A 25,457-nucleotide genomic window follows, 5' to 3' on the forward strand; every position below is an offset into this window, starting at 1 on the left:
CAACAATGCTGAAATGATCCATTGAAACGCCTTGATCGGTCTAGGTGTAAGGTCATCGGGTTTTTGGTTCAAACAACTGGCCTAGTTCGGGTTTAATAACTATGCTTTCAAGTGTCTTTAGAGCATCCACATTGACAATTGTAAAATCACTAAGAAGCTATTTTAGCATCCTAAACACCAAAAATATATGCTACATCAGAGGTGTTATAGGTTAAAAAAACTAGCTACAAAAGGGGCAGCGCCAAGCCTAATATGGGTTATTTGACCACCCTAAAAAAAAAAAAAAAAAACTTGACCACCTTAAGAAAAACACTTAAACACCCTTAATAACAATTGAGCCCATTAAAAATGAAATTCAACCTCTCCAAAATTTTGGTCTGTTGAATGTTGAACCAAAAAATTGTGAGAAATGCTATATTCACAATTGTAAGGACACGATTTTTAACGACCCAAGGGTGGGCTCGTATGTAAAGGGGCCCAAACAATACGATTTGTAGAGAGTGGGCTTTGGAAGGCTGGATCTTGGTCGTTGGGCGACGGTTTGGTCGAGATTTTCATAGAAGCCCATACAAAGGTAAGGTTGGCCTGTATGGCTAAGCTTTACACGGATGTGATGAGAAGATATTTCTCCTCGGAATTAGTCCGAGGAGCGTCTTGTCCTCACCGTCCGTCTTTCTTATGAGTTCGTTCTCCCCTCCTCCTTTTTCTCTGGTTCCTCTAGAAAAAGGAGTCCCTTTCTTTGAGGGGCTCCACTACATTATATAGTTCCCCGCCTCTCATCTCAACCTTACACTTGTTGATCATCTAAGTATCTACTTGAGCATCTGTCCCATCAGACGCCCTCATCACTCCCTTTGTGAGTTGCAGAGGCCAAGGTGGTACTGTTCAGGGGTCTTTTCCTTATTAATGCGGCCAAGAGGGTGGTTGGGGCGCAATTAATGTGGTGGTGGCAGCTTTCCAGGAGATATTTTGGATTTTATTCATTTTATATGTTGGGAGGATGAACTGAAATGGCTGGAGAGAGTTCCTCGTCTGGGCTTCGTAGTGTCCGAGGAGGAGTTACTCCTCGGACAGGTTTCCGTGGCGTTTATCAGGACTGAGTAATGCTTCATATGTGGTTTCTCTTTGGGCAGGACGCTCCTCGGACGGGCCTGAATCTGGAATAGCCCATTATTTCTGGGAAGGGCCCCACAATAGCCCCTCAAAACTCCGGTTTTTATCTCCTTCCGAGGAGAAAAGCGGGGTTTTGATGTTTGGGAAAGGATGGAAATAAGGAGAGCGTGTGGCGTGCGTGCGGACCGTTACTTTTGACGCGCTACAATTTACGAGGCGCGGCCATTGTAGTTGGTTTTCCCATAGGCTTGAGTCCGAGGACCATGCAAGGCCTTAGTTCTGTCCAAAACTTGTAATTTTCTCTCTTCTGTACTTGGTTTCCCCATAGGCTTGAGTCCGAGGACCATGCAAGGCCTTGGTTCTGTCCAAAACTTGTAAGATTTCTTTTTTGTACTTGGTTTCCCCATAGGCTTGAGTCCGAGGACCATGCAAGGCCTTGGTTCTGTCCAAAACTTGTAATTTTTTCTTTTTTGTACTTGGTTTCCCCATAGGCTTGAGTCCGAGGACCATGCAAGGCCTTGGTTCTGTCCAAAACTTGTAATTTTTTCTTTTTTGTACTTGGTTTCCCCATAGGCTTGAGTCCGAGGACCATGCAAGGCCTTGGTTCTGTCCAAAACTTGTAAGATTTATTTTTTGTACTTGGTTTCCCCATAGGCTTGAGTCCGAGGACCATGCAAGGCCTTGGTTCTATCCAAAACTTGTAAGATTTCTTTTTTGTACTTGGTTTCCCCATAGGCTTGAGTCCGAGGACCATGCAGGGCCTTGGTTCTGTCCAAAACTTGTAAGATTTCTTTTTTGTACTTGGTTTCCTCATAGGCTTGAGTCCGAGGACCATGCAAGGCCTTGGTTCTGTCCAAAACTCGTAATTTTTTTCTTTTTTGTAGCTTGGTTTCCCCCATAGGCTTGAGTCCGAGGACCATGCAAGGCCTTGGTTCTGTCCAAAACTGGTAATTTTTCTTTTTTGTACTTGGTTTCCCCATAGGCTTGAGTCCGAGGACCATGCAAGGCCTTGGTTCTATCCAAAACTTGTAATTTTTCTTTTTTGCACTTGGTATCCCCATAGGCTTGAGTCCGAGGACCATGCAAGGCCTTGGTTCTGTCCAAAACTTGTAATTTTTCTTTTTTGTACTTGGTTTCCCCATAGGCTTGAGTCCGAGGATCATGCAAGGCCTTGGTTCTGTCCAAAACTTGTAAGATTTCCTTTTTGTACTTGTTTTCCCCATAGGCTTGAGTCCGAGGACCATGCCAGGCCTTGGTTCTGTCCAAAACTTATAAGATTTTCTTTTTTGTACTTGGTTTCCCCATAGGCTGGAGTCCGAGGACCATGCCAGGCCTTGGTTCTGTCTAAAACTTATAAGATTTTCTTTTTTGTACTTGGTTTCCCCATAGGCTGGAGTCCGAGGACCATGCCAGGCCTTGGTTCTGTCCAAAACTTATAAGATTTTCTTTTTTGTACTTGGTTTCCCCATAGGCTTGAGTCCGAGGACCATGCAAGGCCTTGGTTCTGTCCAAAACTTATAAGATTTTCTTTTTTGTACTTGGTTTCCCCCATAGGCTTGAGTACGAGGACATGCAAGGCCTTGGTTCTGTCCAAACTTATAAGATTTTCTTTTTTGTATTTGGTTTCCCCATAGGCTTGAGTCCGAGGACCATGCAAGGCCTTGGTTCTGTCCAAAACTTATAAGATTTTCTTTTTTGTACTTGGTTTCCCCATAGGCTGGAGTCCGAGGACCATGCAAGGCCTTGGTTCTGTCCAAAACTTATAAGATTTTCTTTTTTGTACTTGGTTTCCCCATAGGCTGGAGTCCGAGGACCATGCCAGGCCTTGGTTCTGTCCAAAACTTATAAGATTTTCCTTTTTTGTTACCTTGGTTTCCCCATAGGCTTGAGTCTGAGGAACGCATGCAAGGCCTTGGTTCTGTCCAAAACTTATAAGATTTTCTTTTTTGTACTTAGTTTCCCCATAGGCTTGAGTCCGAGGACCATGCAAGGCCTTAGTTCTGTCCAAAACTTATAAGATTTTCTTTTTTGTACTTGGTTTCCCCATAGGCTTGAGTTCGAGGACCATGTAAGGCCTTGGTTCTGTCCAAAACTTATAAGATTTTCTTTTTTGTACTTGGTTTCCCCATAGGCTGGAGTCCGAGGACCATGCCAGGCCTTGGTTCTGTCCAAAACTTATAAGATTTTCTTTTTTGTATTTGGTTTCCCCATAGGCTTGAGTCCGAGGACCATGCAAGGCCTTGGTTCTGTCCAAAACTTATAAGATTTTCTTTTTTGTACTTGGTTTCCCCATAGGCTTGAGTCCGAGGACCATGCAAGGCCTTGGTTCTGTCCAAAACTTATAAGATTTTCTTTTTTATTCGGTTTACCTTTCGACCATAAGCCCCTATACCAGGGCGGGGAAAGTTGGCTTGAGGCCGGAAGCCCCCAGAGATGCCCGCGCCCTTGGCACTGTAAGGCGTAGCCTCTAGCAGAAGCTTATGCTGGAGCAACAACTGCATGTCGCCGGAGTCGGAGGAAGCCCTAGGAATTTCTGCTTACTAAAGAGCTGACTTCGCCGCCACCTGCGCCAATGCGCAAGCTTCCCACAGACGGCGCCAATTGTAAGGACACAATTCCTTTGCGGCCCAATAATGATGTTGGGCTCGCATATGAAAGATCCCTCACAATATGATTTGTAGAGAGTGGGCTTGAAAAGCTAGCCGTTGGACACGGGGCGGTGCCTGGCCCTGGTTTTAGAGGAAATCGTGGATGGGCCTCCTCGGATGTGATCCGAGGACCATTGGGGTCTTACCCCGGTTACCCGACGATGGGTTTTTTCTGTAATCTAAGGTGTTGTTGGGATGTTCTCACCCAGATCGTCTCCTTTTTCTTGGAGGTGGGATCAAGAGCCCCCTCTTTAGAGTTACTTACTTTCTTCTTTTATACTCGTCTGCGTTAATTGTCCTTCGTCCACGTGTAGGGTCAATCTTTACAGGACTGATATTTGTCCCATCAGTCTAATCTCAGAATTGTTGGGGATGGTTGATAAAGCTGCAGAGTGCGGCTCTGTCACGTGTTGGATCTTATCTGAAAGGGTAGTAAGGATAACTTCCCCAAGATATTTTGGATCTCCTTACAAATTCGTCCCTATACCAGTTTTACCCCTTTATTCCGGTGGGATTCAGGATCTGCCGAGGACTGAACTGTCCTCGGCTGCCTCCCAAAATTGTTTTGTGCTCTGTATTGTAGAGCTTGGGCCACAGTTCTCCTCGGCTCGGGCCTTTGGACTCTCTAAGGGCAAATGGGCCTGGTCCATGAATTATTGGGCCCCACAATTACATATTTGAATTTAATTAAGAAACTTATTTATATTATATCTAAGAAATTGTACTAACTTTTACTCTTTAAGTTACAACAATGTATGTAGGGATCTAATCTTTTTTTTTTAAGAGAACTAATCCACAAATGGCTATAACACCTATTTTAAAAAAAATAATATAACTATATATTTTAAAAATCTAACCGTTAGGTTGCTAGTTCTTTATATCTTAACACTATAACATACATGTTAGTTCTTTATATCTTAACACTATAACATACATGTTAAATTTCGTGCCAACTTGATTTTATTTACTATTTAATTTATAAACTTATTTTTTAAGTATAATTTTAGAATATAATAACTTGAGATTTAAATATTTAATTGATGATATAAATTTTGATTTTTGATTTTCTGAAATTTTTGTTCGCATGAAAGATATAAGAACAAAATGTAATTCAATGGAGTATTTTTTCAACTAGTTGTAGCCATTGGCTAAAAACTAGTCTGCCTTTAAAACCACATCTTAAATTTTAATTGCCTCCACAATTGTCATTATTATTACTAGAGAAGGGTTATGTTTATAACATTTTCACAACAAATCATAAATAATTAGTTGTTATTAGTTCGGATTTGAACTTACCGCTGAAATTATTTTTTTGCCTTAACAATAACAACAAGTAACAATCTACCATTTAGGATTTATTGTGAAAATATTGTGGATAACTGGACATATAGTATTTCTATATATATATTGCAAATTTATTAGTACAATATTCATTTGCTATTTGCTACTTAAGTACTTCTACGTTCTTCAAATGTTGTACTTAATTTCCTTTTCATTTTTCTTTTGTTCTTTAATTTCAGGGCGGGGGGGTTGTTGGTATTATATTTTCTGTTAGATAGCTAGATTTGAATCACCATGTGTGATTTTTTTTTTATGATAACGATGATTTGTATTTTTCTGAACTTCTGATGATAATGATTTTACTATTAGATCAAATCAACCATAACCAGCGACGGAAGTAGTTAAAATGTCATTTGTTGCTGTCGGAATAAGGACAAATCCAACAACTCCTATAAGCATGGGAATTAAAACTCCAACAAAAGTTAACCTATTTTGCGTGCATTCAAAAATAAATAAATATTATTGCACAATATTATCGTGATGGTCACTCTATAAATGTAAGTGTTTGTGGGGCGTGGAAAAGGCAAGGACTAGAGTTTAAATCTCCAAGAGTGAGCCAGGCATAATAGACTTCTATTTCCAATAAAAATAGAAGAATACGAGACACTTCTTTTTGTTTTTTAGATAAAGCCGTGTGTATGCGTCATTCTAATTCATGAGTAGGGTTTAAGTGGGCTAGAGGTAGTGAACATACCTTCTGATTCATTTCTTTTTTATTATTAAAAAAAACTACTATTAAAACAAAATAATAATAATAATAATAAGATCAGACTAGGGTATGCCGTAGCTAGGAAATAAAAAAGAAAAAGAAAAGAGAGAAAAAGATAAAGTGCATTGTGTGTGTGAGAGCAAATAATTATATTTTTACCCGTGAGACATATATAAGGAATATAAACTAGGAATTTTATTAAGGGAAAGTTTTTGGGTACTGCAACTACAAAGAATTGTTGTATCTAGAGTGAGTGAAGATCTTAGGTGAGTTCATTTTAATTCTTAGAGAGAAGATATAATTGTATTTGGTGTGAATCTTAAATTGGGTATAAACTTGCAAAAATATTATAATTGATTTATAATAATGGATTTAGTGGGAGTTTGTTTCGTGCATTTCCCCTTTAAGGAGAAAGTGTTTTCCAAGTAAATCTTTATCTTCTTGTGTGTCAGTGTGATTGATATATTGGTTTTATAATTTTAGTGATAATATTTTTAGGAGATTAGCTAATTTTCTTAATTAAAATAAAGCTAAATTGTGGCCTAGCAATTGGTACTAGAGCTTGGTTGATTTAGTGGGGTTTTTTTTTTTGGGTGAATCAATGATAGATGAGAAGTATGGGACTATGATTTAATTGAAGGGTCCAAATTATCTTATCTGGAAACCTAGGATGGAGGATTTTCTTTGTTGGAAGGATTTGTATGATTAGATTGAAGTTGATATGTTCAAGGAGGGGTGTGCAGACAACTCATCGATGCACCAAAATCGAGTCAACCAAACCCAACCTGCTTGGTAGGGTTGCCAATTTTTTTTTTGGCTACGAGCTAGGTCGGATTCTGGTAAGGGGATTCACAAATTTGCCTAAACCAATCCGACTCACCTATATTTAATATATATTTAAAATAAATATAATTTATTTTTATTGATTATTCATTTACCCCTTTTTGTAATATAAAATGGAAACCCAAACCTATATCCTTATTTCAACTCTTTTTAGTCTCCCACTTCACTCTCTCCCTAGTTAGAATTTGTGTATGGTGGTGCTACTACATAAAATTTTAAGAAAATGGGAGGGGGTAGCAAACAATTGTAATATTGTTGCTATTATATTTTTTTCTCAACTGAGTTATCAATCCAAACTGATACATGGTTAACAAGTTAGGGCCATTCTCCTCCTCCTTAGTGACAATAATGTATTTTTGAGCCCACTCTTGTTATAACAAGAGTGGGCTCAAAAGTACAATATTGCAAATCCATCAGAGGTGGAATTTCATTTAGACAACCATCGATTCTACTTCATCCAAGCTCTTATTGCACCAAACGGTAATCAACAAGTCAAATCCTCTGAATAAGGAGACGTGGTGACTTTTCCAATTACACGTTTCACAAATTAGTTATCATAATTTTATATACTCTGTTTGTAGTGGGAAGAATTGTATAATTCAATATCGAAACTAGATTCTGTCCGAAAATACCGCTACAACATCGCTAATAATTTTTTAAGCTATTAATCGAAACTAATACGTGATTCACAAGTTAGGGTCATTCTCCTACTCCCTAGTGAAAATAATGTATTTTTTGAGCCCACTCTTTTTAGACAAAATCAAAATGAAGCACATCCACTAGAGGTGGAATTTCATTTAGAAGACAACTGAATCTACATGTTGAATCCTTGGAACAAGGAGAAGTGGTGACTTTTCCAAGACACGTTTCACAAATTAGTTCTCTTAACTACATATACTTTGTTTGTAAGGGAGGGGGGGGGGGGGGGGGAATTGATATAATTCAAATTTGAACCTAGATTTGGTCTCAAAATGCCTGTGTGAGATCATGTGATAAATATTTTATTTAACTTATCAATCAAAACAAATACGTCGTTAACAAGTTAGGGCTATTCTTCTACTCTCATGTGACAATAATATATTTTTGAGCTCAGTCATGTTAGACACAATCAAAATGAAGCATATCTATCAAAGGTGGAATGTCAGTTAGACGACAATTGATTCTACTTAATGCAACTCTTATTGCACCCAAGGGCAATCACGCAACAAGTCGAATTCTCAAAATTAAGAGACTTCAAGACTTTTCGATTGGAAAGCACCTAGACCTAATGGGATTCCAGCCTTGTTCTTCTAGGAATTCTAGTATATTGTCAAGGACTCAATTATGCAAAATGTTTTCCCATAAATCTTTATCTTCTTATGTGTAATAGATATCTTGACTTGGTAATTTTGGTGAAAATATTTTTTTCTTCTAAGATTGGTTAAAATTCTTAATTAATTTTCTTAATTCACACAAGACTAGATTGTAGCCCAACAGTGTGCATGTGACATGTTTTCTATTTCCTAGCTCAAATAATCCCACTAAGAACATTAATGGAAAGCGGCGAAACTATGATGAATTTGATTTGATTTGATTTTGGGAATTAAAAAATAAAATTGACACAATCAATAGTTAATGTACCAAATTCAATTTTGCTAATAGTGGGATGAACAAAATAGTATTTTAATTTAAATATAATTGTGTCTGATTCACCTAATTGTTTTTTTTTTTAAGGAATCAAATAATAAAGGAACATTAAAATGTGTAAAATTTAGTACTACTAATAACGTTTATTTCTCCACTAAGCATAAGTAGAATTTTTTTTTTAAAGTTTATCTATTATTATTTTTTAATTATTTAAAAAAAAAATTATTTTAGATGGTGTGTACAAATTAGACATAATATAGTGGGGGTAATAATGAGATAGGACAGTAAAGTCGAAATAAGGACAAAGACCCCATAGCATCATCTTACTCCCAGAGGCCCTTTTCTAAGAAAACTACTGGTTATTTGCAGCACACGGAGAAAGAAGATCTTCGCCTATATATTCGTGGTAGCTCCAAATCTATTCGGATTTCGGATATGTCCTACCACCAATGGCTGCAAAATGACACATCTCTTCATCCTTATTGGTAACTATATATATATATATATATATATATATTGCTTGCCCTTACCTATATTTATCCGAAAATATTCAACTATATTGATCATCATGTTATTTGCGAGATTTACGTTTTTTCTATTTTATAATAATAAAGTTATTAAGCCGCTCCCTTCTATTTGAGGGTTTTAAATATTGTAAATGGAATCAACGTGTAATTTATATCAGTTGACAAGGGATAATCATTTTATGAAACCAAGTGGTAGGTAATAGGTAGTATATAGAATAGGGTTGGCAAGTTTGGTATATGTTTTGATGGAGGTCTTTCCCACCATCTCCATCTCCATCCAAAGAAAACAACATTTTGTTTTCCCTTGTGTCAACATCTTTGGCAATTATCAAGCACAAAAAAAGCCAAAATATTACTGTTCACCTCTAAATTTTAGAGCTATTTACTTCTTGATGTTCTTTTAAATAAGACTTTTTATTTATTTAAATTTTAAAATCAACCCTATTGGTCCATTCGTCTAATTCCATTAGTTTTCTTGTCTATTTGCTTAATGGAACTACAAATATGTGCTAAGGGGAAAAAAAAACGTTTACATGGAAAATATGCAAAAATGGGTGTAAAAGGTAAATCTTGTAACTCAACTTATCGATACATTCTGAAAAATTTTAATTTTAATTCGACTACAATCGTAGACCACGAACTGTCCCTTCGGCATATATATAATAGAGTCAACAATGACATATTCAGTCTGAACAAGTATTATAGCCTACTGGAAAAGTTCAAGTGTAATTCAACTACAATCGTAGACCACAAACTGTCCCCTTGGCATATGATAGAGTCAACAATGACATTTTCACTCTGATTGAATTGACACCAACTTTCTCTCACACATGGTCTACAAGTTTTATCAGTAAGTCACAAACACCCTCTTTCCTCTCTGGTGTGTGCGCCTCCAAGTGATGTGATGAATGACACCCTATACAAGGAAATATTATTTTATCCATAGGGTATATATAACGTCTTCTCATGTAGGCGTAGATCCTACAAGTATGAGACCTATCTTTATGTGAGAGTAGTGTTATCTATGCTTGATATATCAAATACCTTCTCATACATGAAAGAGTGAAAATTTCACTAAATTTTAAGGTCTCTACTTTTATAACAAAACTCTTGAATTTTTCATGAGATTATAAAAGAAGAAAACGGATAATGATTGTCCTTTTTATCATCAGGCTAATATATCAATCAATTTTTTGTATAAGCGGGAGATTGAACTTCAGATCTCTTATTCAACTTTTAGAAATTTTATTAGTTGAGCTAGTTAAAACTTATAAGTCAGTGGATGGAATTGATTGCATAAAGTTTGTCATCTCTAATTTCCTTGGCTCTACTTGCGGAGTGGGGGTCTCATTTTTTCATTTTTATGGATTATTTTTTCTTTTTCTTTTTGATGTTTGATTTATGTGATTTGACCAAAGAAATTGATCTCTATCGTGAAAGAGTGAAAATTTCACTAAATTTTAAGGTCTTTAGTTTTATAACAAAACTCTTGAATTTTTCATGAGATTATAAAAGAAGAAAACGGATAATGATTGTCCTTTTTATCATCAGGCTAAAATATCAATCAATTTTTTGTATAAGCAGGGGATTGAATTTCAGATTTCTTATTCAACTTTTAGAAATTTTATTAGTTGAGCAAGTTAAAACTTACAAGTCAGTGGACGAAATTGATTGCATAAAGTTTGTCATCTCTAATTTCCTTGGCTCTACTTGCAGAGTGGGGGTCTCATTTTTTCATTTTTATGGATTATTTTTTCTTTTTCTTTTTGATGTCTGGTTTATGTGATTTGACCAAAGAAATTGATCTCTATTGTGAAAGAGTGAAAATTTCACTAAATTTTAAGGTCTCTAGTTTTATAACAAAACTCTTGAATTTTTCACGAGATTATAAAAGAAGAAAACGAATAATGATTGTCCTTTTTATCATCAAGCTAAAATATCAATCAATTTTTTGTATAAGCGGGGAACTGAACTTCAGATCTCTTATTCAACTTTTAGAAATTTTATTAGTTGAGCTAGTTAAAACTTATAAGTCAGTGGACGGAATTGATTGCATAAATTTTGTCATTTCTAATTTCCTTGGCTCTACTTGCGGAGTGGGGGTCTCATTTTTTCATTTTTATGGATTATTTTTTCTTTTTCTTTTTGATGTCTGATTTATGTGATTTGACCAAAGAAATTGATCTCTATCGTGAAAGAGTGAAAATTTCACCAAATTTTAAGCTCTCTAGTTTTATAACAAAACTCTTGAATTTTTCACGAGATTATAAAAGAAGAAAACGGATAATGATTGTCCTCTTTATCATCAGGCTAAAATATCAATCAATTTTTTGTATAAACAGGAAATTGAACTTCAGATCTCTTATTCAACTTTTAGAAATTTTCTTAGTTGAGCCAGTTAAAACTTACAAGCCAGTGGACGGAATTGATTGCATAAATTTTGTCATCTCTAATTTCCTTGGCTCTACTTGCGGAGTGGGGGTCTCATTTTTTCATTTTTATGGATTATTTTTTCTTTTTCTTTTTGATGTCTGATTTATGTGATTTGACCAAAGAAATTGATCTCTATCGTGCCTACTTCTTTCACAGAAAAGAGGTTATCATTTTTATCCGCTAATCCAAAGCTAATTCTTGATGAGTGACAGGGAGGAAGCGATGCTTATCTATTATAGACTCAATAATAGAAATGAGAGCACGTTTCTCTTTTTACGATGAAAGCAATTGAACAGACATGGTCTTGCGGCTTTCGATTTCAGGTGTGCGAGCATGTCCAATCTTTTGATTGATACATACCAGCCAGACTCTTCACTCTTGTAGTATCGGGGATACAGTGTTCCTTAATAATTTATTTTTTGCCTTGTCGGCATGATAAGATGGAGTTTTGGTAAATATTAACGAACATGGTTCAAAAATAGGACAAACAAACAACTGTTCCAAAAAAAGAGAAAAAAAAAGAATAGGACAAACAAGGATATAGAGTTTGACCACTTAACATAGGTTAGTTACTTTAACCTTTTGTAAGTCCTAGTGTTATAAGTTTTTTCTTCTCACTCCCTCTTTCCCCATCCCCTATGTCTTTTGTCTATATTAAAAAAAAAGAAAGAAAAAAAAAAGAAAAAGAAAAAAGAAGAAGATAAGTGGTCTAAAATATTACATCGGTCAGTTAGTGAGTGAGTTTTTGGTTTATAAGCCTCGTTATAAAGTACTTATAAAGGTTAAGCCATTTTGTGAGTGCTAGTGTTGTAAGTCTTGTCTTCCCACTCCCTCTTTCTCCATCCCCTACGTCTTTTGTCTATATTATCTCAAAAAAAAAAAAAAAAAAAAAACAACACATAGGTTAGTGATGCTAGATATTTGTATTAAAGATGTAATAAAAAAAAAAGGTATTATAGACAAAGAAACCCAATGATTAGTGTTAGGGTTTTAAGGGGAAGAAACAAAATATGTTTAAAGAAGAATTAATCAAAGAAGAAAAGTGGAATTTAGACCAAAAATAAAATAGAATTTTGATAAAATGTGGAATGAAATGACCAATTCCATTAAATGAATGACTAAACACATATATACTTGAAAAATCTAAAAAAATGTGGGCAATCGACTAAGGAAAGTTGGTGGTGGAATAAGAAGGTTCTAGTAGCAATCTATATAGATGCCAAAAGTTTTATAGTTTAATTGACACCTCTCAATGTACAAAATGTTTAGAGTTCTAGTGGAGAAATGGTTTGAATTGTGGAGTTAGCAGCATATTGTTATTATTTAGAATGATATGGGCAAATAGCGCCACATGGCAAGTAGCGATTTGTCCAAACTTGCTATAAAGACACATCATGTCTTCTTAAAATTATATATATATATATATATATAATTTACTAATTTCATATATATTTTTTGGTATTTGCTGTTCACACTTGGCCATTTGATAATGAGCAATATAATTATATAAATGAATATAATAATAACAATCATTTCCCCATAAAGTTTGCATAAAACCTTTAAAAAAAAAGTTTTATATAATTAATTAAAGGAATTCCACCTAAATCCAAGCAAGCTTTTATTGAACAATTTGATCCTTGATTCTACATCTAAGATCAAACTTGTGCGCACATCTACCTTTAACCAATGTCAAAGGTGTACTAGCTTAGACATATTCTTCTCTTGGACTTTACCATGATCCAACTTGGCTTTGATACCAATTGTTGCGCAATACCAAAAGCTCTAACACACAGATAAGAAAATAAAACATTCACAAGAGACAACAATATTTAACATGATTTGGCCAATTCCATGCTTATGTCCATGGGCAACACCAACCAAAATATCCACCATCAACAAAATGGATTATAACGATATTAATCAATACTTATAACTCACACAAACCTCACCAACTTAAACTCACATCTTGTGTTTTCGAAAAGTTAAATAACTTTATTATTATCTCATTGAAATAAAATGAAATTTGGTATACTTTTGACTTTCTTCCTCCAACTTAAAAAGTAACATTAAAAAAGTCAAGATTTTTCAACTTTGTCTAGTTAAAACTGATAATCTCAACGTTTTAACTTTTTACATACTACATAGCACTCTATATATTATATCATATAAAGGTGGAATTTGGATCCACGTTCGCATCCACGTTTTCAGCAATTGCGCATTTTCTCCTTTTTTTTTTTTTTTTTTTAAGATCAACGCCTGGTGCATTGTTCATGGGACATGAACAGTACACCAAGGCATATGAACAGTAAAAAAGGGTGAACAGTAATTTTTACAAATTTAAAAATTATTTTGCTACAGTATTTTCAGTTTTCAGTTTTCAGCAAAATAAGTTGTATCCAAACGGACCCAAAGTTTAACTTTAAACATGTTTAGACCTATCTTTTTCGATCCATTATGTGACGATTTATAAAAAAATTCATATGTATTATTTAAATAAACTAAGTCATGTGACTAAAATTACACATAAATAGTTTTTTCAATGGTCATATAATGAATGGAAAAACTATAGTTCTAGAATAAATTTGGAGCCCAACTTTTTTCTATTATGTATAACGTTATTTTAATAGCTGATAGATGGCATAAAGAACTTAATATTTTCAACAATTTTGAAGTATGAAATTGTAATACTTTTTAATCCATGTGAAAAATTATATTCTCTCGTTTGACGTAACCAGAGGGTTTGGGTCAAGAATCAGTTGTTTGGGGAGATATTGGGCTACGAAGAGTACTCTTCGTAGTAATGAGTCAGGCCAGCTAGGTTACTGCCTAGGCTAGGACATTACCATGATCTAACATTTCTACTCGAACTCGGCCTAGCCTACTATTAACATGAACTTGGCAGTCCAAGACTCCAAGCCCAATTCCACGTTACACTATGTATATTTGGTGCAGTACTGTATGTGATTAATTTGCTAAACAATTTGAAGTTTCTCTTTACTTATGTTTTTCAATGGGAAGCCTCGGAAAATTATTAAGTACTTTCGAAACACGAAAAATGGTACTCTGAAAGTACCTAAAAATTACTCAAAAATCTTTTGGATATGAAAAAACAAGAGCTGGCCAAATGGTATTTTTGCCATAGGCAAGATTTAGGTATAATATTTAGGTGTTGTTCCTTAAGTTCCCATTTTAAGGTTCTGCTATGTGAATTTTTTCTCATGAGATGAAAGTGTATTTTATAATTACGTAGTCACATAGCTGAATTTTAAGAGGGGTATAAGAAACAGCACCTAAGGTACTATACTTAAGTTTTGTCTTTTTACTATATAACAATTTAGCTTTCTTTGTTTAACATGGCCGACATTTTATAAGCACATGATTAATAATGGCTTTCATGTTAAACTTATGGATATGGTGCCGTTACTCGAACATGACTGATGCTATGAAAGAATCCAAGGAGGCATGTTCATATTTCTTCCTTAATTTATTAACTTTCTCCTTTTTATTCCTTAATTTATTTGGTTTCTGTTTATTTATTAATTAACAACAATGTGCAACGTAGCTGGCTATGATTATTGTGGAACGTTAGCACTTAGCACTATATTCTTGAACACTTGGTTTCATGCAGTTTTTCAAGCAAAAATTGTAAAGTTGCCAATTGCTCCTTACTTTTTGCAGGTATCAGAGCAGGACAATTAATTCTACATATTTTGAAAGATATTTAGTGATTCTCATTCTAACTATACCTGAATTTACCACTGGATCATATAAACATAAGCCTAGTTAAACTCAGTCATACATTTTTTTTTGATAATCAAACTCAGTCATACTTGATGGAAACTTCTTTATGATCATTCATGTTTCAACCCAAACAGTCTAGTTCTTTGTTTTTTTAGTTAAACTTGGTCATACTTTTTTTTTTTTTTTAACACACAGACATACAACAACACGTCAACTCCAAAATTGCTAGTGACACTTAGAGTTATGGAGCTGTTAATATACTCACTACTCACGCACACCAAGCAAACTAGGCGATGTGGGACAAAGCCAAACTTGGTCATACTTGATGAAACTTCTTTTTGATCATTCAAGTTTCAACCCAAACACCCTCTTCTTTGTTTGTTTGTTTTTTTCTTTTTTTTTACCAAGTATTTCAAATTACATATTTATTTAATTTTTTAAAAATAATTTGGCATTTTATAGATCTTTTTCAAATAAGTTGTCAAAATTTGGTTATCATGAAAAGTTATTGAAAATTGAAACGTAACCCCAATTTTTGGAAAATAGTAAAATTTTCATTAAGATTTATACTTGAGTTAATTATAAATTCCGTTAAGAGAATTTGGATTGATTTCAAATGTATTGGAAATAATTTTAAATAGGTTTGAGAAGTCATTCCCAATATGGATTTTTGTTAATGAATTCCTTTAATGATTTATTAAATAATTTTTGTACATTTTTTCAAAATAAAGCCAAATTTCACTAAGAATTTTAGTCTTTAGCCACGACCAAAAAGTCGTCAAACTTAAGCACACATTTGCGACAATAATTTATGGTTGTAACTAATAAGCACACACAAGGCCGGCCCTAGACATTTTGGGTGCTTAGGCGAGAACAAAAATGGAGCCTTTTTTTTAAAAATATTTATGAATTAATTAAATTAATATTTATTTAATATTTTTATATTATAATATATTTCATTTAAAATCAATTTTTCTTGCCTTTTGAGCTACAAATTGACTAATTAAATTTTTGTATTCAAATTCTTCCAACATCTCATTTTCAATCGATAATATAGCTAATCCACTTAATCTTTCTTGAGACATTGTCGATCTTAAATATGATTTTATTAATTTTAATTTTGAAAAACTTCTTTCTGCAGAAGCAGCTGTAACAGGTATTGTTAGTAAAATTCTATAAGCAATGTATGCATTTGGAAATGAATCTAACATTTTTATATAATTTAGTATGTCAATTGGAGTATACTCTTTATTTGTAAAATTTCTTTTAAAACTTTTAACTCTGAAAATAAATCTAAACCATCAATATCATAATAAACATCATGTTTGAGAAAAGATTCAAGTTTAAAATAGTATTTTTGTAAACTATCATCATCTAGCTAAGAGAGAGAGGCGGAGAACAAGAGCTGAGAGAGAGATGCGGAGAGCAAGACTAAGAAAGAGAAAAGGTATGAACAAATTTTAGGGATTTGAGATTTTTGATTTGTATTGATTTGAGATTGTTTTGTGGGTAATTTTTTTGACCGGATTTGCATTTTATCCAGTTGATTTTTTATTTGTCTATAGGTTAAGGATGATATTTTTGGGATAACTGATTTTGTTTATACCAAAGAATGTTTTTGGATATCAATGTTTACAAGGATGTTTCAGATTTTTTGTTCTTTGGTCACAAGGATATATCAGATTTTTTGGAGTTTCATTTGAAACTATATATATATATATATATATATATATATATATATTTTTTTTTTTTTTTTCTACTACCCCTTCTTTTTCAAAATTTTGGAGCCCTCTTCCACTTGGCCTTAGGCAATGGCCTAATTGGCCTAGTGGAAGGGCCGGCCTTGGGCACACATTAGTGATCACATGAGTGGCATTGCTAATAGGTTGTTGCTAATGAGATGGAGGTAATTTTTTTCCACTGTTAAAAAGTGGTAGGAAATTAACTTTTAGCGACGACAAATTGGTGTAGTAAAATTAAATACAAAATTAAAAAAGTACATAGGAACTTTAGTTACTACACTATGATGTGGTCAATCACATTCATTGTTATGTTGTAAGTTTTTATTTTTGAAATTGATAGTATCTTGAGTTTATTTTTACCTTTTTAATACTTGTAAAATAACCGGTGCATGTGGACTAGCAACAATTTTGTCAAAGCGTTTGAAACTGCTGCTCAATGATGAGGTCATGCCATAACTAGAAGGATCAGAATCATTGGAGAATTCCATCATCCTAGACTCTTCGAGGTGAATGGCAGGTGGTAGCGGTGGAAGGCTAGCATCTCCCAGTAGGATTTGAAGAATTCTTCTCATACTAGGCCTATGGTCAGGATGTGGAAGAGAGGAGAGCAAACCAAGAACAAGAACGAGCTCAACTTCATCTGGGTCACAAGCATCCAGTATTGGATCAACTGCTCTTATGATCTCTCCTTGAGAATGTAGTTCTCTTACCCAATCCACCAACAGTAGTTCCTCAGGGTTCTTTTTTGGCTCGATCGGTCTCCTTCCACATGCTACTTCTAGCAGAAGTATGCCATAACCATACTCATCTGTGCTTCTTGTGGCTTTCCCAGTCCTCGTAAATTCAGGGGCTATGTACCCTAGTGTTCCCACAATGTGAGTTGTTTGCGGATTGATACCATGTTTATAAGTTCTAGGCAGGCCAAAATCCCCAAGCCTTGCATTGAGGTTTGCATCTTTAAGTACATTACTTGGCTTAACATCTCTATGAACCACCCTTTGTTCAGATTCTTCATGGAGGTAGAGCAATGCTTGTGCAACACCGATGAGGATCTTGTATCTTTGCTTCCAAGATAGAATTTTCCTCTGCTCCTCACTATCAAACAAAATCTTGTCGAGGCCTCCATTTGGTACATAGTCATAAACAAGAAGGAGCTTGTCTTGTCTACGGCACCACCCATGTAATTAGACAAGATTTCGATGCCTAAGGCATCCCATGCTTGTTATTTCTGCAACAAATTCTTTCATTCCCTGGCATTAATAATTAGCAACCCTCTTTATTGCCACTTCTATTCCAATGCTAGGGACTAGCCCCCTGTAAACTCTCCCAAATCCTCCTGACCCAATAATATTTTTCTCTCCAAATCCGTGTGTGGCAGAGAAGAGTTCAGAATACTTGAATCTACGAGCTCCATATTCAACTTCCCAGTCTTCCAAAATCTCATCTTGGCTTCTAATTCTGTGTAGGACAAGAGCAACACCAGAGATCACAAAAATACTAATAGTTCAAGTGATGGCTAACACGAGTCCCTTTCTGTGCACTACCTCTTCAGAACCTGTCACAAGAGATGGGAGCTCCTTTGGATGTAAGTCTTGTGCCCTCTCCCCAATTCTAAAGCTCCAACCATGCACATTATGTGTGGCTGCAAGCACACCGGTGGAAGCAGAGAACCCCAAGTACATGTAATCATCAATCACTGTAGAGAGGTCAATGGGGAATGAAATCAAAGGCCAACAAGGCCTTGGCAAGCCAAGAGGAGAAATTGATACATTGATCAACATCTCTTAGCTTTTATAATCAACCCACACTTGAATTGGGTTTCCACTCTAGAGTATGATGGAATTGTTGTAGTAATCCTCTTTTCTTGTGGAGTTGTAGTATGCTGCTGGCTCAGACATGTTTGAGATTAGGCTTGATATATCAATTCTAACATGGTTATCATTGATATCTTGGAAATCAGGATTTTGGACAATGTCAAACTCCACGGCTAAAATCCAAGAAGAAGATTCCGTCTTGCCTGTAACATTTGGAAGACCCAAATATTGGTTTGCACGACAATCCTTTGCTTCTTTGGTGGAAGTGAGAATGAAAGCAAGACCATGTCCTCCAAGATCAGGGTACTTGGAAATGATGGAAAGAACAAAGTTAGTGCTAAAGGTCACAACTGTGGATAAGTTGTTTGCGTTATTTTTCTTGAATTGTAGAGGAGATGGATAGAAGGCATGCCCAAGAAGCCTCAATGAATCGTTTGTTATGGAAAGCATGCCATTGGAACTCACAAAAGAAGCTCCATCTAAACTCAAGTTGGCTTGGTGAAATTGTAAACAAAACTGGTTTCTGAGCGTGCGAAGCCGAAGAGAAGGAGATGCAAAAAGAAGCCAAATGCTTCCATTGCCAGATTTGTGAAGTTGGTTTCGGTGAAAGCTAGGTTCCCCTTGCCCTTGGAATTATAGTTTTGGTTGGTCACTGCTGTGATGACTTGCCAAAGGTACTATAAAATAATATAGTTGGAGGGAAACTTTAAAACATGATGGGAATGTTAAGAAAATCGATATTGGAGAACAACTTTTGCTGTGAATGAAAAAACTATTAATCGCTTTTACCTGGGGAGGGGCTCAACCTTTGAACTGCAAAATAAATATCAAAATTTTTGTTTTCTTGTAGTCTACGGAACAGTATTGTTCTTGAATTATTTTTCCTAAAATATACATATAAATTATTTTGATGACACATTATCCCTTTGTTATCATTTTTTTAAGCTTTTTGAAAATAGAATGTTTGAAAAAAAAATGTAAAAAGAAAAAAAAAATTAAGGTATGCTTTAAAGAAGCTTGCGGCTGCCTGTATATGCTTTTTTTTTTGTTTTGTTTTGGTTGAATTCTGTTATGTGCTGTCCAAAAGTTGGTAAGTGAATGTTTAATGTTTAATGTTTAATGTTTTACTACAGTATTATTTAAATTATTTTTTTAGATAAAATAAGTAGTTATAAAATTATTTATTTATTTTTATAATTTTATAATTATTTATTATTTACTATTTATTTATGATATCATCGGTTCGACCATCGGTTCAACCATAAAACCGAGAACCACTCCCTATTTTGATACTTTAATTGTACTAGTTTTTAAAATTAGGAAGAAGTACACTTGCAAAAAGTTTGTTTCCGAAACCATATGCCAAACTAGCACCTATTACACCACTAAACTATAAAGACAAATAAAATAACTTATTTCATTATAGAAAATGTTAAAATATTAAAATATTAAAACATCAAAAGAATTTTATTATTTTAATTGTTTTTTTTATGATATTTAAAAGATGACATATAAGTTTGTAAGATGTATCGATTAAAATTTGTAATATCTGAATACTACTCTTTCTTTATATTTTTAACTATCATTGTCACATCGTCGTTAAAATAGAAATTACAACAATATTTAAGCATTAAAGTAGGGTTTTTTTTTTTTTTTGGTTGATAAAATTGCATGTAAAACCCTATAATTTACGAGATGTAACAAATTAAATACTAAGGTTTTAAAAAATAATTAATTAAACCCTATAGTCTCAAAAGTAACAAATTAAACCATGAGGTTTCAAAAAGTAACATTAAATCTCAACTCAATTAAGTTGAATGACATGTTTGAGGTTTTATATAGGTTGAATGTTCAATATGTTACTTGTGGGTACCTAAGGCATGCTTGGCAACGTCCTTGGCCGTCCTTGGCATGTCGAGGACGTTGTAAAGCATGCCAAGAACGTTGCAAAGCATGCCGAGGACGGCCAAGGATGTTGCAAGCATGCCTAGGATGTTGCCAAGCATGCCTTAGGTACCCACATTACTTTAAAATTGGAGGGTTAAAATTGCCACTTTTTGAAATTTTAGAGCTTAATTTATTACTCTTAAATATGTGGGTTTCAATTTACTTAACCCTACGTGCAACAGTTCTTAATATACCTTCTAATTGATTTACAATTGAAAATCCGAAACCCTTTACTACCTTTATTCAGAGTTAAAGAAAAAACCCTTTATCATAAAAATTCCATTTGACTACACCTGGCATATATGTAAGTACTCACCAGGAGGAGTTGGAAGTACAGTTGCAAAAAAAATCATGCCAGAACATTTTACCAAATATTAATAGGGTAAAATTTGGTTAACACCCTTAAGATTTGGGCTAATGACAGTTAGATTCAAGATTTTTCAAAACTAACTAACTTAGTCTCTAATCACTATGAGAAGGGGAAGAAAATGAGTAACGGTTTAAGGATCATAGTAGGTTTAGTGACCAAGTTAGTTAGTGTGTTAATTGTATTTTATCCATATTAACAATATGAATCTTTCATCTATATTTATTGGATAATAAGTCCACTGCCATATTTTTTTTTTTTAACAATTTATTTTCACAAAAATTAAGTTATAATTAATATATAATAAAGTGGTGTCACTTGTGAGCTTATATAAGAATTAATAATAACTTTAAGTCTCAACTGTTGTGAAATTTATCATAAAAAATATTATCTTGGTACATTTAAATCTAATATAAATTCTAAAGTATGATGCTGATAGTTGACCATTAGTTACTACCAAAATTTTATAGATAATCTGATGAGATGACTAGAAGTCTAGAGCTTAGTTAAAAATCCAACTTGTTAAGGAAACATCACTTAATGAGTTGTGTTTTTAGTAAAAAATGTATAAATTTTGACGCTCATTTAAATTCTAAAAAAAGAAGGTATTGATTTTTTAAAAATAAAATAAAGAAATTATCTATACTCTATGCTAGTACCTGTTTAAGGGGCTTTTAAGTTGGCTTCCAAGCCGTTTAAGCCGTGTACTCTAAGTCTTGATTATCCTAAAATATTCCCTCCCAACTCTTTTACCGGTTTTCAATTAAGAGAAACAAATTCATAATATAAAAGCTCACAATTTAAAACCTCCATTAAACCCAGGTTCTCAGCAGTTTACTATTTTCTTGTCTTTTAATTATTTTGAAATTTAAATAGCCTATTTTCCTCATCATCTCTTATCCTTTTTATTTTTTTCGAAAACTCCTTTTTATTTTTTAATTTAAATATACTCACTATTTTTTTTCTTACTTCTTCTACGTTCTCTTTATTTTGAACAGAAAAATCTCTAATCATTCAGCAAACTTAAATTCATGACATATTAGTGCACGAAAAGAGATAAATGAATGAAAAATTATAATACTAAATCAAATAAAATAAGAAGTCTCATGACTCTTATTGCACGAGACTAAACCCAATCTTTACCGATCACACCAAATTGAACCGTCTCAAATTATTTAGTCTTTTGACTATAACTATACATAAAATATGCTGAAAAATCCATAGTCAAGCTCCATATTGTTGAGAATATTATACAAAATAATAATGTGAGAACAATGTTAACACAAAAGACAAACATAAAATAGATAATTTGGAGGCACAATATCGTTTTTCTTAGACAATATTTGCCACCCACACTATTGTTGCTAAAGGATTATCGCAAATTTGTCCCCAAGATACAATCAAGATGTTGGATTCTACAGATAGCAATTCTGGAGAATAACCACAAGATTTCTTGTGTTTCTCTCTAACTTACTATTTTGTGGAGTTCCTTATTTCATCAAAAGACACGTATGGAGAGTTAAAATCATAAGTCTCTATTTATACCCATAAGGTTATATTTCATCAAAAGGCACATATGAAGAGTTAAAATGTTTCATAAAACTGTTTATAAGGCATGAAACCTCTTCAACCTTTCTGAACAGTCACTAGAAAAATTCTACAAAAAATCCTAATTTTTGACTTTCAATCGGTTGAAGGTTCCTTTCAATTGATCGAGTGCTCTTTTCGATCGATTGAACAAGAATCGAACAGCGATTGAGACATCCAGAGACTCCAGGATTTTTCTTTACCATTTTCGATCGATCGAGCCAAAGCTTCGATCGATCGAAAATGCTTAATTTCGAATTTTCACTTAGAAAATTCCAGAACTTAAATTTTCACTTTAACAAATTTATGAAACAATATTCTCCAAACTCAAACAACATTAATGTGGCCTAAAACTACAAAACGTGGGGGCCTTGGGCCGCGTTTTTTTAGGCTGCGGCTATAAAAAACGCAGCCCAAGATAGACTAAAGCCGTGTTTTTAAAAAACGCGGCTTAAAGAAAAACTTAAAGTCGCGTTTTAAACGCGAGGCCATAGAAGGGTTCTAAAGCTGCATTTTTTTGAGCTATAGCCGCATTTTTGGGGCTGGGGTTATGGCCGCGTTTAAAACACGCGGCCTAAAGACCTCCATATTTAATTTTTTTGGCAAACTCTTTTTTTTTTTTTTTTTCCTTAACTGTGGCCACGTTTATAAAGTGCGGCTCTAGCTTGCCTAAAGTCGCGTTTTATAGATGCGGTTTTAAATTTGGTCTGAAGCCACGTGTTTAAAACGCAACTTTAAATTTGGTCTGAAGCCGCGTTTTAAACATGTGGCTTTAGTTTTGGATGGGGCCGCATTTCTTAAACGCAGCCTCAGATTTTGCCTATAGTCGCAGGTTAAAAATGCGGCTTTAGACTTTGTATATATACTATTGGGTCAAACATTTTCAACCCTAGCCTCTCCCACACATCAGCCTCCATCTCTAAAGAGCCTGATCTCAACCCTCGCCCTCCAAGCCTCCATCTCCGATCTCAACCCTCATCCTCACCCTCCATCTCTCCGATCTCAAGCCCTCACCCTCACACTCCATCTCTCCGATCTCAAGCCCTCACCCTCACCCTCCATCTCCGATCTCACCCCTCACCCTCCATCTCTCCGATCTCAAGCCCTCACCCTCACCCTTCATCTCCAATCTCAACCCTCGCCCTCCAACGAAAGATCATTACAAAGCGGATAAAGTGAACTTTGTGAGCTATGACCGACGGTCACCTCTTCAACAATATCTCTCTCGGCTGCCGTGGAGGCACTGTAAGCTCTCTCTCTCTCTCTCTCTCTTCTAGTGCTTTTCATTTTGCTCTGCGATTGCGATTTCTGAGCTATGAGTTTTTGTTCTTCGATTTACTTTTTCTTTCTCAATGCTATTTCATAACCCTAAAGTAATTTCCATGTACAACGTAACTCTTTGTGGTTGGGCGCGTTTGGTTGCGCCATTAGTCGGAGTGTAGAAGATTATTGATTTTGACATTTTGTGATTGTTTGGCTGCTAATCGCGAAACCCTAATTGATTAGTTTAAGATGGTCAAATGTTTGTGATTTTTGATGATTTATATGTATATGGAAAATTTGGTTTGTGGGTTTTGTTTCTGAGCTTGATATTGGTACTTGATTTTGTGAATTGGGTTTGGTTTGGAAATTCGGCTTTAGTGGGTCTCTGTGCTTTGAGACTTTTCTGTGCTTGTTATGTTGTTCGTTGAGCAAGGATTAAGATTTTGGTGAAAATGTGATGTTGTTGAACAGTAAAAAAGTTCCATTTTTTGAATTCTGCAAAATTAATTTCATTTTAGAAGGATGATAGTCATGTTTTTTCATGGATTTATTCTAGATTTTTATGTACTTAATTGTTTATATATAAGGTTTTTTTTTTTTTTTTTTTTTTTTTTTTTTTTTTTTTTTAAAATTAAAGCTAAGAATTTGGTGTAATCTTTTAAATTTTTATCAATTGATATATTTTTAACCTGTCTGCTTTTACCTATTCATGTAATCTTGCTATCATTTGACCATCTACATTGCTATCATTTGATGATATAAGAGTTAATACTTGATTTTTCTCGTAGTGATGTTCACAAGATATTTAGAAAGAATATACTATGAATGTTTAAATGACAAAAATGTCACATGAATCATGTAAGTGCCATTTTTATCTTATTATACCATTGGTCAGATTTTTGGCAAGTTGGTATTGCACATTTTACTAATTATGGGATGTTGCATTTCGGATTTGATAATATATCCGAAATTGGGTTCTGTAACATTAAAGTAAAGAAATTTATTCTAGTTCTGATTCTGTGGCAGCTTGCATATGCATCTTAATGAAAATTGAATGTTTTTGGATATTTAGTGGCAACTGTTGCGGGGATCTTGTTGCAAATTCACCATATTAGACAAGTTTTTTGTTCATAAGGAGAATTTGGGAAAAAGCACAATAAGTTGGAAATTTCATTACCATGGATCTATGCATTCTCACCTTAGAAGTCCATTGCCTGACTTAGATGGATGATCTATGCATTCTGATTTTTGTGTTTACAAATTTGATTGTTACTTGGACCTTTTTGTCTTTTGTGTCATAGTTGTTACTTTTGCTTTCTACAAGTTTCAGCTTTAAACCGGCTGCCTACAAAGTGGTGGAACTTATTTCTAAAGCATTTGGTTACATACTAAGGTTTGGTTTCTCCTTTGGTTTTCAATTTTTCAAATTTGATTGTGTATTGTTGTTCGGTTGCTGAAAAAGTGTGGAGAATGTACTTTATTTTTTTAGTTGCTGATGAAGTGTGGAAAATTTTACTTATTGTTGTTAAGGAAATTCATACATTTGCTAATTGGTTATGGATGGGAATTTACTTGTATATTTTCTTTAATGTTTAGTTGTTTCTTGCATCTTTGTAGTATGTGATTATTGACTCATAACGTATGTTTGCATTTGTGAAGGTATTTAGACTAGAACCAAAAGTGAGAGGGTTAGAAGCTGCTGATAAGAAAACTGAAAGCCCAATAAAGGAAGAGCTTACTATTGATTTCCCTATTT

General features: G+C 34.3%; 2 protein-coding genes across 2 annotated transcripts; both read right to left on the reverse strand.

Moving 5' to 3' along the window:
* Nucleotides 1-17,079: 17,079 nt before the first annotated feature.
* On the reverse strand, nt 17,080-18,504 carry LOC115956724 (L-type lectin-domain containing receptor kinase S.4-like). Its single transcript, XM_031075026.1, has 3 exons — nt 18,245-18,504; nt 18,119-18,181; nt 17,080-17,887 (listed from the first exon to the last, which is right to left on the reverse strand). Exons 1-3 carry the CDS (start codon nt 18,502-18,504, stop codon nt 17,080-17,082), a joined length of 1,131 nt encoding a protein of 376 aa, XP_030930886.1.
* Nucleotides 18,505-18,549: 45 nt separating this feature from the next.
* On the reverse strand, nt 18,550-18,987 carry LOC115956725 (L-type lectin-domain containing receptor kinase S.4-like). The gene has a single exon (XM_031075027.1). It carries the CDS (start codon nt 18,985-18,987, stop codon nt 18,550-18,552), a length of 438 nt encoding a protein of 145 aa, XP_030930887.1.
* Between the last annotated feature and the right edge of the window lie 6,470 nt (nt 18,988-25,457).

The sequence above is a fragment of the Quercus lobata genome, chromosome 8, assembly GCF_001633185.2.
Source record: "Quercus lobata isolate SW786 chromosome 8, ValleyOak3.0 Primary Assembly, whole genome shotgun sequence".
NCBI lineage: Eukaryota > Viridiplantae > Streptophyta > Magnoliopsida > Fagales > Fagaceae > Quercus > Quercus lobata.

Bases quoted from the DNA above. Each gene is read 5' to 3' on its own strand.
- LOC115956724 (XM_031075026.1), bottom strand. From the start codon at position 18,504: ATGTTGATCAATGTATCAATTTCTCCTCTTGGCTTGCCAAGGCCTTGT. The intron at 18,182-18,244 runs GTTAGCCATCAC...TGTCCTACACAG, and splicing joins GTGCACAGAAAGGGACTCGT to AATTAGAAGCCAAGATGAGA. The intron at 17,888-18,118 runs GTATTCTGAACT...GTGGTGCCGTAG, and splicing joins TATGGAGCTCGTAGATTCAA to ACAAGACAAGCTCCTTCTTG.
- LOC115956725 (XM_031075027.1), bottom strand. From the start codon at position 18,987: ATGCTTTCCATAACAAACGATTCATTGAGGCTTCTTGGGCATGCCTTC.